Consider the following 19,058-nt stretch of genomic DNA (forward strand, 5'->3'; position numbering starts at 1 on the left):
AATTTGAAACCGTGTGAGTACACTTGTCTTACCTATACAATATGGGGTGAGTTAAAGATTCACACCTGCAAACTAATGAATTACGAGATTCTTCTCAACTTTATTTCCTTTTAGAGGGAACAGATTCTCATTCTTTTCATTTTTTAATTTGCCTCCATGATCAAGTTTTATAATTTAAATTTAACCTTTTATATTTTAAATAATGTGCTGAATTCTCCCATTTTAACAAAGCACTGGATGAACGCCTTATATTAAAATTTTACTATAAATTAACTCTTTGCCCCATCTTGTACAACCACAATCTTTGCATATCTATCATGTGAAGCATCATACTCACTCATTGATTATCAATAATCCGCTAGAGTCAACGCATCTATTAGCGTGTCTATTCAGCATGAATGAAAGGATCGATCACATAGGAGATTATAGTAATTTTCTTGTACTTTTCTCTTTCTTTAACAATATTATTAATCATATACCCTAATAATAATAATAATAATAATAATAATAATAATAATAATAATAATAATAATAATAATAATAATAATAATAATACATGTATCTAAAAAGTGGTTATTATTTGAATTCTTTGCTTCCGAGATCGAGATAAAAGAAACATCAGCACATACTCAATTTGTCTCCTCTAGATAGAGACATCCCTTAGAGCTAGGTAGGGTTTGAATGCTGGAAATGGAAAAACTCATTCCTCATTGCTTATCTCTAAAATTGATTTTTTAAAGGCTTTAAAATTGATTTTGGTTTTCGATACAATTAAGTATATATATAGAATAATTTTCAAACATACATACATGCATATAAGTATCAGACATGATGTTTTTGTGTGAATAATATCCTATAAAAATGCATACATATAATATTAATATAAATTCTAGTATAATATGTCATACTTGGCTTAAAGTGAGTGAGCGCGGCTCATCCAAGCTAATTGACCGTGATTTAGAAGAAAAATGAGGTGAGCCGAACTATAACTTTTTGGTGAGCCTCTAAAATCATAACATAACTCAATCCACCACGAGTTGGTGGGTTTGATGAGCTGTGACTTTTATTCTAAAAAATAAAATTTGACATAAATTCATATAAAAATTGTAAAAAGTTGTAGAAATCAGAGAAATGTGAGGAAAAAAAGAAGTTAATTTTTCAATGTGTCACAACAATATATATAAAATGAGGTTGTTTAAATTACTTAAAATTTCTATGAGTAAATTCACCATAGCTTAGGTGGTATAAGAATATTTGAACATGTGTCTTAGGAAATTTTGTTCATGACGTCATCTAATTAAGATTTTTTTTTGAAAGTTAAAAGATATTATAAATATAGATAAAGTTGAGATATATCCCTTCTCAACAATGGATACACTAGCCAAGCCGACAAAAGCCGGCAAACAACTCAAACACTACAGCAAAACACCTCTAAAAACCCCCCCACAAGCGAACGACCCGTAACGAATACACCCATAGGAAAGGTCGTAAAAAAATCCGAAAACAACGACAGGTACAACCCTATAAATTGCACGACACCTGCCAGATAGCCACCTCGGTAGTGCTTACTACAAGACCTAGAAACAAAGACCCAAAACGCCATAGTGTTGAGACTCAAACCTAGAAACACAGTTGAAAGCATAAAATAGAAACACACTAAGAAAAAAGACAAGATCACACGTGCAAGCAAAACAGCAAACTCCAACACTGCCTCCGGAACAACACCAAGCTCAAGTAGCAAACGTCAGGGAGAAAGTAAAACCCAACAACGACCCACCAGCCAAAAACCACAGGACATCCACCGCAGCGACGCGCGTCAAGAAGACCCACCCAACCACTGATTTGAGAAACCTGAGATGAATGTCAACAACTCGGTTGGGTGAGGGGTGGGTCACCGGAAGGACACCAACCGTCATCGCATCGGGAATGGAGGTCGCCAAAATTAGAACTGTGCTGGAACCAACATCTGCATCAAGATCAGAGATGAAGAAATAATCTTCTTAAAACAACAACCAAAAGACCCCATCGCCAGCCACCAGGGCAGGCTCACGAAACCACTCTCGTCACACATTAAATTCCTCTCCGCCACCACCGCCACTGAAAGCAGAACCCAAAGGTTCATTGGTCTTCCGCTGGGACAGGAAACCACAAAATCCTAGTTCGACTCAGAGAAACGAACAACATGGGTCATCTTCATCATCTCAGATTCTGGAGATATCATCAAGATCAGCTTCCAAGAGACAAGAATCGAAAAAGTTTAGCCTTTTCTACTCCATTCGCCTCAGAGACACGAAACAGAGCAGGATAGAACCCACCAATCATACCCAGACACATATCTGAAGCGATTTGGGTAGAGCAAAGCGCGAAGCAAAGCGGGAATGGGGAGGATCGAATCGCGAGCAAACAGGCACGAGAGGGTGTGGTCGGCGACAGCCGCTACTTTAGGGAGGAGAGGACAAAGGGCAGCATAAGAGGCACAATTTGCAAACTCATATGAAAGCTACACTAGAAAGGAAGAGAAGCTTTGGAAAGGGGAGATAAAAGGGACTAGAGGGGGGTTGCCGCCGCGCAAGGAGGCGGCGCGACGACCACATAAGCAAACCCTAGAAGCAGCGAGAGAGAAGAAAGGGTAGAGAGGGAAAGTCTTAAAGAGAGGGTCGACTAAATAGTGTCATCTAATTAAGATTAAAGTGATTTTATAGCTAATATTTACCTCGAGTGATTTAGATAACCCGAGAAAATGTTTCATTAATAGAAAATTGACTCGTATGCTGTAATTATTATATTTATAAATTCATTTTATTTTAGTATTAACCGAAAATGAAAATTTAAATGAATTTTTTTGACCTATTAGCCCACAACTAAAATTAGGTGAATCAAATAAAATAAAACTCAACTAAAAGCAAGTTAAAAATTGAGTTGAGTCGAGCTAATTAATCCATTGACATCCCAATATTTAGAGCATCCATTGTCAATTAGTTTCTCTCTCTAGCTCTAGCCAATTTTCTTTTTTTAAATTTGCTCTAGCCAATGTTGAACCCGACTATTCAAGTTTGTGGGTCATTGCAAATCTATTCTTAAATTAAAACCCATTTGCTTTACTATATTCATGACATGAGGGAGAATAAAACAAGTGTAACTGTTTAGATTTTCCTAACTAGATCAATGCAAGAAAGTCAGTATTGTCAACTATATATTAAATATGGATTTCATCATAATTAAATAAGAATTTAATGGGTATACACTGTCAGTGTAAACTTTGTTTACACAGTCGTCCAATTGAATTCCGCCACATCAGCAAATATATTCTTGTTTTAATTAAAATTTAAGATGAAAGATATTATTTCACTTATATGGCATGTTGTGATTGGTTGTCAGTAGTGCATATCCATTAAACTCATTAAATAATGTATTTAGTTCAATCACTGAAATTTTTAATCACGTGCTTGAAACTATATAGTACCTATCAATTAGTGGCCCATCCTCTAATTATTTTACATTTGGAAGGCAATTCATAAGTCATAATTGCCTCATAGTGGAAGTGATGCGTCGCTCAACCTAGAATTTTTATAACAATAATTATTTATTCACACCTCAAAATGAGGTGAAATGAGGTGGGGGAAGAGAGAGATAGGAAGAAAAGAAAAAGTAAGAGTGATAAAGTATAAGATGTGATAAATGATAAAAGGAGAGAGATAGAAATAAAAATAGGTGAAAATGAAATGTATAAAAAAAGAGGTTGTATATATCATTACCCTTTTTATATTTAGATGCATATTTAGCATTGCGTATACATGATGGGGGCAGTTTAATTGATTCGCAACTTTAAATTTATATAGTAAAATATTTAAAGAGGGATGGAAAATGCCACAAAGTTCCATAGAGTTTTGCACTATACTTTATTGATGAAGCAACATATGCAGTTTAAACTGGTGCAATTAATTTTACAGGCCAGTAACACTAAAAGATAGAAATTATGATATATATACTACCGCCAATTTTTTTTTTTCATCGGAAAGTTTACAAGAAAAGCGAGCTAAATTAAGGGACAACAAGGAAGTCTTTCAATAATAAAACTGAATTGACTACCAAAACACTATGGGCAAGCCAAACCGCTGACGCGTTTCCCTTACGATTATTCCAGCATAGTTTGACATGCCAGACTCTAGACATCAAGTCACAGATTTCACCAGCAAGGCTGCATTAACATGGTACCTCCAATTATCAGGCCTCTACTACCTCCAATTTTATTAATGATAACCAAAAACTTAATTCATAAAGTTTAAAAAATTTAGTTAACGTAGTTAATTGCATTAAATTTATTATTTTATCTGTTTCAAAACAATTGTCTAGTGAGAGAAGAAATATACATGTTAAGATTTAAGAAATGTAATCAGTGATATTAACTTTTTAAAACATATTTGAGTTGTTTTCTTATTTTACCCTTAGAATTTTAGTTTTATCTCTCTTCAATTTTTCTTCTTAAAGGGGTATTATATGAAAAAACATCATTTAATGTTTTGTTTGAAGTTTAAGTTAACAATTATTATGAAACAAAAATATTCTCTCAAAGTGGATAATTTTTTTTTTCGAAAGTAAAATAATTATATTATTGAGAAAAAGTTCAGGATATACAACCCTCCTAAAAAGGTCCAAAAAGCCTGCAAAAACAGTGACAGCGCAACCCAAAAATAGGCACAATCAGACTAGAACTACCCGGACAAGATATCAAAGGGAAACAATGACTTCAATGTTAAAAAGACTAACCCCTAAAGTGGACAGTTATTTTGAAACTTATGAAGTATCAATTAATATTTTTTTGAAAGTTAGTATCAATTAATATTAAACTTTCAAATTTGCTCTTAACTCACTTTTCTTAATTTTTATGCACTTTCAGAGAGTGAAAATAAATAAAATGTTCTATTAAATAAAGGTATAAAATAATTAATGTACCACAAAGTCTAAATTAGTTCTTATAAAAAGACAAAAATAAACTTCTCATTTAATTATTATCCCACGCCATTGCATCACACTAAAAGTAGTCACAACACTAAATTTAACATTGAAAAAGGCTTTACACACCTACGAGGCACAACACAATGAGTGGCCAAAAAAAAATTAGTAAGCACATATATTTTGAGATTTGGTTTCTAGTTTCTTTTTTTTTACATCAGAAACATAAATTGCACCCTGTCAGGAATAGACCTCTGAACCTCCTCATACCCAACCCATATGTCCACCAGAGTGTTTTTCACAATAATAATAATAATAATAATAATAATAATAATAATAATAATTAATGATAATTATTAGAGTAAATTACAATTCACTACCTCCAATTTTACTCATATGATGTTAAACTTTATTTTTTTATAAAATTTACACTCTACGCAACTCTTTTAATTTTTGCTACGAAATATCATAATCCGTCACTAAATTTCAAGATGATGAATAATAGAGATGAATATAGGTTGGGACATCACATTAGCATTACTTTAGTTTCTCAAGTAAATATTTTTCTTTTTGGTCTAATTCAAGTGTTTTCCCCCCAACAATTCAAGTGTTTTTTCCCCAAAAATTCAAGTTTATCCAAATAAATCTTCATTCCCAAGCACCAGTTAGTGAACATAGGCTAAAACTGAAGTGCCTGAACATATTTACCATTGAAAACTTAGGCCCATCAATTGAATTTGCTAACTTTGCACATGTGAAGCCCAAATATGTTTCGCATTACTGTTCTGTTTACACACCCAATTTTTTACTTGGTATTTACACCTCTTTATTATATAAAAAATCTCATATTTTTAGTTTCTTATTTGAAGGTGAATGAGTGTGACTAATTATTTAAAACGAGTTCACAAAAAGGGTTGTTTAAATCAGCTCTAAGTGCGATTTAACCAATAGACCGTGATTGAATTATGGTAGAACTGATGATAATTAAATAATATTTTTTTAAACACGATCATTGTTATATTCTACAATGTATTATTATTTTTTCTTGCTAATTATCATTTTATGAAGGGTTTTGTTCCGGTACGGAAGCAATAAACTTGGGCTAACTAATTCGAGAGCAAACGAAGTAACAAGGCAAGTAAAAAATGCGTGAAATGATAGGTCCCCCATCGCTTGGATGATGCCTGTTATTTATATCTTGGGTTTCGGTCCGAACGAACCATGGGTTGCCCGACCCATTGAATGCACGACTTTGATCAACCCAATTGCTGAGTAAATTAATACGCCCATATCAGACCACAAGCCCACAAGACACTGAGACTTGTAATAAGGAGAAAGTATCTTTGCTAAGCCCACAGTAATTACATAAAACATAATGGGCGTACAAGTTCTAATATCTAAAAAACAAACCGTAACCACTTTAACTATAATTTTCTTCAGATTTATTTCTTGCCCTTTCTCCCATTGGTTGACCAATTGTCTTTGCCATCGTTTCACTTGCCCTTACCGTGGCAAGTTTCAAAATCATCATTACTCAACCTGTCATAAATACATCAACAGAGATATGGTGCATATATTTGGGAACTCGGTACACAATGTCATTAAATGCTTTAAACCTTCTTGACATCACTATCAAGAATAAAATGATTATATATAACAGTCACAATCAAACTTTCACACGAAAAGTCATGCTCTTTCACCAAACTTGTCTCTCTTCGGACCAAAGTACCCTTTCACACTTAAAAAGTTATAACCTGCTTCTGAAACGTCCCGTCTTCCGGACTAACATATCCTTTCAAAATTCAAATCTCCCAAACCAACGTGTCTCTCCAACCAAAACGTCAGATTGTGTGGTTTAAACTCACGCGTGAAGACCCGCGTCTATTCACAATTAATTTCACCTTTTCACCTTCATCTCTTTCTCTATAAAATCCATTGATTTTACTTTCCTCTTACTCATACTTATCCTTTAACCAAAGACTAAAAAGTTCAAATTTCTTGCTTCTTCTTCACCAATTGCATTCAACACTCAAAGCTCTCCTCTTGCACCCACCATTTGCATCGACATTTCCAGAAATTGTTCAAGTCTTCTTCTTCCCAAGGTACGAATCCACCTCCTTTCTCTCTGCAACTTTACTACTTTCAATTCCCATACCCATTCTCAACTTATAGATTCTTTTATCACTTTCTTGCAACCCAGGAATGTTGTATAAAACTCATACATTCTAAACCCAGAAGCTTGACCGCAACTTCTCCTTTCATCTTATACTTCTTAAAATTTTACTTTCAGGATTCCTTCTGAAAATGGCTGCTAAACGTACTCGTAGGGAAACTCCCACACTTAATGTTCAAACTACTGCAGACTTTCTATGGGTCTCTAGCAAAATCAAAAAACAATTTTCAAAAATCTGCACCCCTAAAGCTGTAGTAAATCTAGTCACCAAATATAATTTTTGAAAAGATGGCTTAGATGCCCACTTGGACATATTACCCTGCTCCCCTAATATACCATGTTGCTTTGGAAAAATTGACAACCAAGGAAAAAAATTGACTTACCTCTTTGAAAATTTGTTCGCTGATTTGAAATACACACTTCCCTTTTCAAACTTTACTTGCTTTATCATAACCCTCTTGAATGTAGCTCCTACCCAACTTCGTGCTAATGCTTGAGCTTACTTAAAAGCCTTTGAGATTTTATGCCTCACCCTCAATATCGAACCTACTAGCAATAAGTTTTTCTACTTCTTTGACACATGCGGGCGAAACGTTAGAGGTGAATACGTTTCGCTCGCCACTGCTAGAGGACTAGGACTATTTACCCTATACAAAAGCCATTACAAACATTTTAAAGACAAATTCTTCAAACTCCGTGAATCCGAACCCTGTAAAGATGTTTTCTACCTTGATGATGGAAGTCCTCGATTTCCATTCTACTGGACGAACCAGTATGAAGTCATCATCAAGATTCCTGATGAAGCCCTGACCCAAGAAGAACTAGTTGACTGTCGACTCTTGTCCACCATAGAGTTAAATCTTGATGATTTTATGAACGCCCTCTCTGTTAATAAAGTGGGTGAATATGTTGGTAAGGCATCTTTATCTGCATTTCCCAATTCATATGTTACACAAAATTTCCCACTGTATCCTTATATCTTTTTCTTGTCCAGGAACAATGGCTCGCCTTTAGGAAGATATCCTTCGTTTTCACCGTGAACAACAAGCTGCGCGAGAAAAGAGAAACCCAGCAAAATCCCTCATTGACCATGATACCAGCCACTCAGGTACCGAAAGTGGTCGCCCCGCCAAAAAGAAGAAAAAGAATGGAGATCCTGACTCCCTCAAGAGTAAAGGCTCAAGTCAAACATCCTTAGAAAAGTTCATGACTAAGGATATTGCTGCTGAGGCGAACAAAGGTGGCTCATCAAGTGCTCCGCCCCCTTGCTGGAAGAATTTGCTGAAAGAGTTTGAGGAGTTGACTTCTCTATGGGACTCTAAGATTGATTTTAACTCTCTGGTGGAAACAAACTTAGTTTTTGAGGCAGATCGTGAAAAAATGAGGAAGATTGGTCTGAAGGAAGCTTGTCAGGCCCTGATGACCAAAGGCTTGGAGATTGTTGCTATCTCCAAGATGGTTGACTTAGAATCTGTTGGTTTTGATGGCCTTGCCAGCGCAAAACTTGTTGAAGAAAAAGAAAATGAAATTGGAAAGATGAAAGTGACGATGAAACTGTTGGATAAATCCAACAAAGCTAATGAAAAGAAAGCCGCTGACTTGGCTTTGGAAATTGCAAACTTGAAGAAGACTGTTGAAGAGAACAATGCTTCTTTCCAAGCGCTGACTGAAGAGAATGAAAAGGTGAAAACTGACATCACTCAAATGACTGTTGTGCACAACCAACTACTTGAAGAAAATTCAAAGTTGAAATCAGAAGTAGCAGAGTTGAAGTGCTCTATTTTGGACCAATTTGAAGCTGGCTTCGCCAAGGCGATAAAGCGAATTTCCTTCCTCAACCCTGAACTGGCTATCAACTTCAACGGTTCCAATCCATACGCCCGCATTGTGGATGGTAAACTAATTGGTCCGGACAATGTAGAAGAAGAAGAAGGAGAGGAGGAAGGAGAAGAAGAAGAAAAGAACGAAGAAGAGCATGCCAACAACAAAGAAGGCGAAGGAGAAAATAATTAAATTCCAAATCTTGTAGCGTCTTCTCTTTCTTGTGCTGTGTCAAAGATCTTAACTTTTTCTGCTTTCATGCTTTCCTTTTATCCTCCTCATGTATGTCCTTCGCTTGAACGCTGAAAAAATTATCTAAGTCTTTTGTTCATCAATGACTCATCCTGCATCATTTACCCAATCTTGGCAAAACTTCTCCAACTTTATACCGTAATCTAAACTTAATATCATATCTACCAATGCTAATAAAATTATTCCACCCAAAACAATGAAAATGAATAACATAAATCATTTACTATTTTTCTGAGATAACTATCAATAACTTCAGATATCAACAATTCATAGATATAATTTAATAGAATTGTCATACACTAACCTTTGTATCGAGTTTATTCCACCTTTCTTTACTGTATATAGTAAAGTGTTGCCTAAGCAAATCCCAATAATTTTTGGAAAATTTTATATCAATCAACTATTCTTTGAATCATAAGGCTTTTGCATATATAACTTAATCAAAATTTTCACTCTTTTGACTTAGTTGTTCGTTGAATCAAAGCCACCCTGTTTGATTCGATTATTTGCTCGCGTGGAGACTTGTGCTTAATTTGGACAAGCTTAAATCCAACTTAAGGTTGTGCTTATGAATTCGTGGTCAAATGCTCTAGTTTTAAGAGACTTATTCTTTCTCAATTGACTGGCATCGCCCAATTGATAGACCTAAGTTGATGCGTTTCTAATCACGAAACAGAATAAAATGTTGTACACTTGAACATTTTACAAAAGGTTATGCCTCGTTAAAAACTCTCCCGCCTGGGGTAGAGAAAAGAGTGCATACTTGTTATTCATTAATATATGATGCCTCATTAAAAACTCTCCCTTCCGGGTAGAGAAAAGAGCACACCACACTTAGTCTTACACACACAAACATAGTCTTAAACAACAAGGAGAACAAACATAGTCTTCAACACACATAAACTGAAACAAACTATACAAACATCACACAAACTGAAAGAACACCTTGCACATCAACTGTAATAGTAATGAAGATGCTGCGCATTCCAAGCTCTCGACACCCTTCGCCCTGACAATTCTTCCAAATGATACGCCCCTTGGCCCAATTCTCGTAAAATTCTGTAAGGTCCTTCCCAATTTGGTGACAGCTTTGAATCATCAGGCCCCTTTGCTTTTCTTTTCAGCACTAGATCGCCCACTTCCATCTGCCTTGGTACCACTCTTGAATTGTAACGCCTTTCTGACCTTTGCTTTACCATGGCTTGTCGCAATCGAACTTCCGCCTGTAGCAGCCAAATTTAAATCAAACAGTCTATTCATATCATTATGCTCTTCATTATAAGTTGCCACCCTAAATGTCACATCTTGCACTTCCACTGGAATCATTGCATCGACCCCATAAGTTAACTTGAAAGGTGATTCACCAGTTGTAGATTGTGGTGTCGTATTGTACGCCCAAATAACTATGATCAACTCATCAGCCCATAATCCTTTTGCTTCGCCCAATCGCTTCTTGATTCCATTCAGAATTACTATATTAGCAGATTCCACTTGCCCATTTGATTGTGGATGCTCAACTGAGGCAAAACGCATCTCAATACCCATTTCTGCACAAAAATTCTTCACGCTCCTGCTAGTAAATTGCGTTCCATTAATGAGATAATTGTAGCCAGTATGCCAAATCTGCAAATTAACTTTCTCCAGTAAAACTTCTTGACTTTTTCTGTTGTTATCTTTGCCATTGACTCTGCTTCAATCCATTTAGTAAAATAATCAACTACAACTAACACGAATCTGATTTGTGATCCTGTTGGAGTAAAAGGTCCCAGAATATCCACGCCCCACATTGCAAATGGCCATGATGAAATCATTGAACTTAAAACTTCAGGCGGTGCTCTGTGTAAATCCGCATATATCTGGAATTTCTCACACTTCTTTGCATATTCCATACAATCTGTCCTTAGTGTCGGCCAATAAAATCCTACTCTTAACACTTTCGCCGCCAAAGATCTTCCGCTTCATGACTCGCACAAACCCCTTCATGTACCTCAAACATAATCCTTTCAGCTTCCTCCTTTGAAACACACCTCAGCAATGGAATCCCTACCCCTCTCCTGTACAATTGATCGCCCAGAAGAGTATAATGACTTGCTTCACGAATCTGATCTTTAGTGAACAAAAGTAAATCAGTTCCCTCTGCTTCCAAACACATCTTGATTCGGCCCATCCAATTTTGATCTATTACCCTTGAAATCACCATAACTTCATCATTCTCAATACTTGGGTTGTTTAAAACTTCCTGAATCATTGACTTGTTATTCCCTTGCTTTTTGGTACTTGCCAATTTTGACAATATGTCAGCCCTCGTATTCTCCTCTCGCGGAACATGATTAATCTGCACTTTGTCTACCTGTTTCATCAAATTCTGAGCCTTCACTAAGTACTTGGCCAATTGTACATCTTTTGCTTGATACTCCCCTTGAATCTGCCTGGAAACTATCTGCGAATCTGTTTTGATTATAATACTTTGTACGCCCATTTCAATCGCCAGTCTCAATCCTGCAATTATGGCCTCATACTCTGCCTGATTGTTACTTGCTTTAAAAATTAAACTTGAGTGACTGCTCAATTGTTACGCCTCCTGGTCCTTCTAAGATCACTCCTGCACCACTGCCCTTGACATTGGACGAACCATCAACTGACAAACTTCATTCACCTGGTTCTTCATTTCTTTCTTCTGGAGACATTTCATTAACAAAATCTATTAAAGCTTGTGCTTTGACTAGCCCTTTTTTCTCAAACGAAATTCCAAACTCCGATAGCTCAACAACCCATGAAACCATTCTTCCCGCTAAATCAGGCTTTTGTAACACTTGGCGAAGAGGTAATTCAGTTTTGACTACAACTGGAAAGCCTTGAAAGTAAGGTCTTAATTTCCTGGCGGATATGATCAAGGCTAAAGCAACATTTTCTATTTTTTGGTATCTTACTTCTGCTCCTTGGAGAGCAAGACTCACAAAATATATGATTCTCAAATCATCTTTAATTTCTTGCAGTAAAACTGAACTAATGGCGTTATCAGATATTGAAATAAACATTGACAGCGAAATACCTGGCATTGGTTTTGACAAAATTGGTGGACTGGACAAGTGTTTCTTTAAATCTTGAAATGCCACTTCACATTCCTCTGTCCACTGAAACGCCTTGTTCTTTCTCAAGCATTGGAAAAATGGAGCTGATTTGTTTCCAGAACACGGCAAGAACCTTGCTAAAGCTGCAATTCTCCCAGTCAATTTCTGCACATCCTTCACTGAAGTAGGACTCTACATTTCGAGAATGGCTTTACACTTATCAGGGTTTGCTTCAATTCCTCTCCTTGTGATCATAAAGCCAAAAAATTTTCCACTTTGAATCCCAAACGAACACTTTTCTGAACTAAGTCGCATATTATGCTTCCTGAGTTCACCAAAAGCTTCCTTCAGATCTGAACAGTGTGCTAACATTTCATCTGACTTAACCACCATATCATCCACATAAATTTCCATGTTTCGCCCCACCTGTTTATCAAAAACTTTATCCATCAACCTCTGATAAGTTCCACCTGCATTTTTGAGTCCAAACGGCATAGTCTGATAACAATAGTTCGCCTGATTCGTCATGAAAGTTGTTTTCTCCTCATCAGGTCCATACATTCTGATTTGATGATATCCTGAATATGCATCGATGAGACTGAGCATACCAAATCCAGACGCTCTATCCACAAGTTTATCAATGTTTGGCAAATGATAAGAATCATTTGGACAATGCTTGTTCATATCTGTGTAATCAGTGCACATCCTCCACTTTCCATTAGCCTTTTTCACCATAACAACATTTGCCAACCAAGTTGGATACTTTACTTCTCTGATGAATCCAGCCTCTAACAATTTATTAGTTTCCACTTTCACAGCTTCTGCTTTCTCTTCGCCCATCTTCCTCTTGAACTGAACAATTGGCTTCGCCCCAGGATTTAAAGCTAGTTTATGACAAATAAATTCCGGATCAATCCCAGGGAGATCTTTCGCACTCCATGCAAACAAATCCATGTTCTCCGCCAGAAGCTTAACTAATCTGTCCTCTTAACTCACTGTTAAGCTGACGCCTACTTTCAAATTTCTTTCACCAATCACTACAACCTTAGTCTCCTTCTCTGAAGTCATCTTATATTCCTGAAATCTATCACGAGGATCCAAACTCACTTCATTTTGATTAACATTCACCTCATATACTCGATGTCCTTCTTTCACAGCTTTCTTTCCCATATGACCGTACTGCTTGAAACTTTCTGAATAACATTTTCGAGCTACAACCTGATCAGCCTTTAGAACTCCTACACCTCCTGTACTTAATGGATATTTGTTTGTCAAATGTCTGGTAAAAATAATCGCCCCAAGTCTGTTTAATGATGGTCTCCCAATAAGCACGTTATAGGGCGAAGTACACTTTACCACCAGGAATTTAATGGCAAATGCCTCCGCATTCTTCCCTTCACCAAAAACTGTATTCAGCTCCACATATCCTCTGACAAAAACTTTCTCTCCGGAAAAGCCTACTAACGATCCATCATAAGGTAACAAATCCGACTCTGTTAAACCCAACTTCTCAAAAGCATCCCCATAAATCAAGTCGGTTGAACTGCCCTGGTCTAACAATACCCTTTCAATTTCATACTATGCTATCCTTAACATTACCACAATTGGATCATCCTCATGAGGTTGAACGCCCTCAAAATCTCTTGCATTGAAGGTAATATCTGGCTGATTGATTCCCCAACTTCCCCAATCATTAGAATAAACTGCGTTAATAGAGTGAACATACCCTCTTTCGAGCTGAATTAGTTGTTCCCCCTCCACGAAATCCACCAAAAATAGAATGAATTCGGCCCTTTGATTTTCCCTCTGTCTGCTTCTTCTGCTCTTCATTCTCAATTTCTTTCCCTTCATCAGTGCGCCTCACTGAAGTTCCTGCCTCCTCCGAGTTGTTACGCCCCGATAGTTGTTTCATGCATCCCGCTTTTATTAATGCTTCTATCTCTTTTCGCAAAGTGAAACAATCATCAATGTTGTGTCCTGAAATCCTATGGTACTCACACCATTTTGTCTTATCCACGTGGCCCGGTGGCGGTTTCGGTTGTCTTGGAAAACGAATGACGTTCGCCTCTAAGCACGTGTGCAAAGCTTCAGTTAAATTAACCGCCAAAGGTATCACACGATCATTTTGATTTCTAGTCCACGTCATAGAATGTCCATACCCACGAGTGCCATACGATACTCACACCATTTTAAAATTGGAACGGTTATCTTGACGATTGTCAAAATGGTTCCGGTTATTATGCCCTCTATCTTCATGCTCAACTGCTCCCTTTGAACGCTGATCGTGAACCGCCCCTTTCTTCGTCTCAAACTGCTGCTGATGGCCGGAAATCGCCGCATTTGGACGATTCTTTTGAACTTGATTGCTTTGTTCCTCCCTAATGAAACCTTGAACTCTGATTCGTAACTGCGCCATTGTTATCACCGACTTTCTGCTTAGATTGCTATTCAAATTCGCTGGCCTTAATCCCAATTCGAAGGCGGCTATGCAAATTTCTGGCATTTTATCTTCTAAATGCACTGACAATTGATTGAATCGCCCCATATATGACTGTAGAGATTCATACTGCCCTTGACGAACATTGAATAGCGTTGCTGGAGTTACCTTCTGCGCGCGGCTAGTTGAAAATTGTGACAAGAATTTTGCAAACAATTATGTAAAATTCACTATTGAACGTGAAGGTAACGTCGTAAACCAAGTCATAGCAGACTTCATGAAAGTAGATGGAAGCATCTTGCACTTGAGTGCATCCGATGCGCCCACAATGACCATTTTTGTATTAAAATACAGCAAATGGTCCTTTGGATCAGTGTCTCCATAGTAAGAATCCAAAACAAGTGTCTTCAAATTGTCTGGGACGGTAGTGTTTGCTATCTCCTCAGTGAAAGGTTGGAAATCCACCACCGTCTCAGCCATTCTTCGATCGCCCTCTCGTAACCCATGAGTCTGATTGAGATCGGTAAGTTGAGTTTGCAACTGATGATTGTGTTGACGTAAGTCGTTGAAATCATTCATGATCCGCTGGAGAACGTCAGGATTAACATTATCCGGCGGGATTATGTTTCTCTCCCCGTTCGCCCTTTGATCGAGTCACCATTTCTGATGAAAATGAAGCCTAGGAAGAATTTCCTTCGGCCCCACGGTGGGCGCCAATGTTCCGGTACTGAAGCAAAAAACTTGGGCTAACTAATTCGAGAGAAAACTAAGTAACAAGGCAAGTAAAAAATGCGTGAAATGATAGGCCCCTCATCGCTTGGATGGTGCCTGTTATTTATATATTGGGTTTTGGTTCGAACGAACCATGGGTTGCCCGGCCCATTGAATACACGGCTTTGATCAGCTCAATTGCTGAGTAAATTAATACGCCCATATCAGACCAGGTTTTTATACATTCGCGTCTAACTTTATCTTCTACTGTATATTTGCACTAGGTTTTCTTTCTATTTTTCTCTTCTTTTCCTATAATCAACATATGCGTGATGGTTCAAATTGAAGGAGTGTTCAGACTCTTACCATGTGATCAGGTTACATCATGTATAAGGAAAAATAAAATAAAAGAGAACTCATGATTATGCTCCAAATTTTGTCTCTGATTAGATTTTAAGTAGCAATCATTTCCAAACATAATTTTCTAGAAAAAATTTGCTGGTCTTCCATTATTCCTCGAGTCACTTTCATTTTGATTGAGATATGTTTTTTTTTCCTATTTTCTTCCACTCCTCTATAGCCATGGTGCTTGAGAACGTGGGTATCCAAAGAGACTCCAATGTTGACAATCATAATTATGGTCATACGTGGGAGTTCATGGGAGCTTTAAATTATGCAAACACCCCACAGTTTCAGCAAGATAAATTAATTTAAAGTTTTCTTAACATCATCTTAAGAAAAAAATCAGTCATTAGACTTTTCCAATAAAAACTTCAAATAAAAACTTTCTATTTTTTATTCTTGAAATCAACTTTAAATCCTATTTATTTTTATTTTAACTAAGAGTATCCCACAGTTTGTAGCTATGAACTTAATTTCCTAGGATCAGCTCACTAAACAGTAGGAACTTTTTTTTTGAAACATAATTAAACAGTAGAAACTGATCAGTGAGCTTTTAGTGATGATCTTCTTCTATTCACTGGAGTTAGAAACTGAACTTCTAACCACTTAGTTAACGAATTAAATCCTGATATTAACAAAGCTGATTAATTTATAGTATAATAATAGCTATATTAAAATTATTCCTATCATCATAAAGAAAGGTTATGCGCCTATAAAATATTCATTTTCAAAGTTTGCTCTTTTGGATCTGAGGGACAGAGACCAGCTCAAACAATTGTTTCTTTTTCTTTGTTATTAATGTGGGTATATTCTATATTTCCCCTAAAATGAAAGGTTCATGGTTTGGAAACAGAGAGGAAAAAAGAAAAGTCAATTATTTTGTTAGGGATTATGTCATTATACTTGACTAATTAGGCTGGGCTCTTGTGTCCACACAAAGAAGCAATCTAGATTAAGAATGGGGGATGATAAATCCTTTTCCAACTTTACAAGTAACATTGTGAAATTTGCAATTATGTAACCTATTTATTTATATTTAGAAGTTCATGATACTATTTACATTTATGAAATTACCCACTATACTATTGGTAAAGCTATGTCACATTAAACACTTTGGCAGTTGGCTCCCCATTTATAGATTATTGTTAAGATTTCACTTCAGGTTTTGTAAATTTAGAGGATTGATGCTCATAATTATGAATTTGACCCTTTTTTCACTCACTGAATAAAAACAAATCTAACTGACAATGAATTTCACTATAGATTTCAATTGCATTATGAATTAGGACAAATCTATCTAATACTGAATTTTTACTTGTCATCTTTATATGAGAGTTATGATATATGTTTTGTGCTTCAACCTTGTAATTTTTTTTATCAAATACTAGTATAAAGAGACCATCTTATTCAAGTTGAGAACATTCACATTTTGATGAGATTTAATAATCAATCCTCCTAATATGAATTGTCAATATTTTAAGGCATATTTCATGTGGCCTCACTAACGGGCAACTAATTTGAAATTCAAATGTTGTCCAGGTAAGAAAGAAAAAAGAATAAAAAAGGGGTAAAAATAAAACAAAAAGGAAGGCAAAGACAGCAATAATTATAAAGTGAACAAATGAAGGAGAGGAAAAGAGCTCAATGATTCCACATACCAGTCAGTGAGTACTAGTGTGGTGAGTCTGGTGACTGATCAAATGGAAAAGAAAAGAGTGGGTGGCTACTCAGTTTCATAGAATTGATAAACAAACATTATGATCAATGGTGGGTCTGTGATATTGATTTCACTACCCTCTAATCAAAAGTAGGTTACACCAGTAAAAAAGTTTAATTTACTCTTAAGATTGAACATGTGCATGTGGTCCTACTCATTTTGTTTATTAATCTTTGCTTCTTTGTGAATTATCTCTCTCTCCTTATCTTTCTTCTTAATCTAAGTTTTTTATATTCTCAAATCATATCCAATTATATCAGTAATGCTTCCAAATTGATCAGCTGCTGAGATATTATATATGCATAATTGTAAAATATTATTTGCCCACTTCTTTAAGTTGTTTTTATGCCTCAGCTTCCAGCAGCAACATTTGCTTAGGTAAGCATTTTGTCCATATCAGCAACCAATTCTATCTTATTTATTGGAATTTTTCAAAGCTGCAGCAATTTTCAATCTTGTTGATTTATACTGTTTTGCAATCAAAAAAGAGAAGGAGGGCATAAAATTGCAGAGAAGAATATTCCACCCACAAAGAGGATTAGGCAGCTTAATGATAACACATTAAACATTATATATTTCTTTTTTTTTTTTCTAACAAAGATACAAAAGACAATAGATAAGACTCAAACTGAAATGTTGTTTTAGAATTATGTATCGCTTAAATTAACCACTGAAACTGTTCTAGGAATGAACATTGAAGAGAGGCATAGTACCTAGAGGTAGAGGGATTGTGCCAAGAGAGAGTGAGAATGAGAGAGAATGCTGAATTTCAAGTGTTATTTCATCAAATGAGCCAAAAGTCCCTTACAATTGATAACTACCTCCTATTTATAGAGCTTGGGTACTACCTATTGGGCCAATTGGGCCTCCAAGATCAGGGCCCATCTGAAGGCCAGGGCCCCGCCTCAGGGCGGGATACACGCTGGGCGTTGCCCCTCTAGGGGCTCGCCCAGTCCACTAGTCCACAAGACACCGAGCTCGAGGTACGAGAGCTAAGGGTGTCTTTTAAATGCTGTCACATGTCTTATTGTACACCGGAATCTACACTGCCAACATGGCTTGAAAAAAGAGAAGTTAACTATATCGCCAACATGGCGTGAGCAAAAGGAAACTAGCATTTTCAGTTACCCAGTCCACTGACTTGACGAGTAAACCAAGCTGGCAAGTCCACAAGTCCGCAAGCGGCGAGGACGACTACTTTGTATTGGTGACAAGTTGGAGCAGGTGTATGATCGCTCGCTGGCGGGAAAGGTGGCAGGCATGGGTCATGTGCCGATCATTCAGTCATTGACTGGCGGTGACCCCGGCGAGCGACTGAACTTCGTTGTTGGTGTCAATCGTCAGGCGATGGCGTTTGATCCTTATAGTGGCGAGGCTTTTCGCGCTTTCCCTTATTTTAAAACCCTTTCAAATTTCTATCTGCCTCACGTGGCTGCCCCACGTGATGTGTTGGTTACGTCAATTTCCCTCTTTCTCCGGAACCGTCACTTCACCTTTCATAACCGTCCCATCGTGCGCAGT

At 36.8% G+C, this 19,058-nt stretch overlaps 1 protein-coding gene across 1 annotated transcript; it reads right to left on the reverse strand.

Moving 5' to 3' along the window:
- Positions 1-13,257: 13,257 nt before the first annotated feature.
- LOC130724171 (uncharacterized) lies at positions 13,258-14,416 on the reverse strand. The gene is made up of 3 exons (XM_057575381.1): positions 13,997-14,416; positions 13,870-13,935; positions 13,258-13,818 (listed from the first exon to the last, which is right to left on the reverse strand). The coding sequence occupies exons 1-3, from the start codon at positions 14,414-14,416 to the stop codon at positions 13,258-13,260; spliced, it is 1,047 nt and encodes a 348-aa protein (XP_057431364.1).
- Between the last annotated feature and the right edge of the window lie 4,642 nt (positions 14,417-19,058).

Source organism: Lotus japonicus, chromosome 1 (assembly GCF_012489685.1).
Source record: "Lotus japonicus ecotype B-129 chromosome 1, LjGifu_v1.2".
Taxonomy (NCBI): domain Eukaryota; kingdom Viridiplantae; phylum Streptophyta; class Magnoliopsida; order Fabales; family Fabaceae; genus Lotus; species Lotus japonicus.

Bases quoted from the DNA above. Each gene is read 5' to 3' on its own strand.
- LOC130724171 (XM_057575381.1), bottom strand. From the start codon at position 14,416: ATGACGTGGACTAGAAATCAAAATGATCGTGTGATACCTTTGGCGGTT. The intron at 13,936-13,996 runs GTATGTTCACTC...GGAATCAATCAG, and splicing joins CTAATTCAGCTCGAAAGAGG to CCAGATATTACCTTCAATGC. The intron at 13,819-13,869 runs GTAATGTTAAGG...TTGTTAGACCAG, and splicing joins ATGAGGATGATCCAATTGTG to GGCAGTTCAACCGACTTGAT.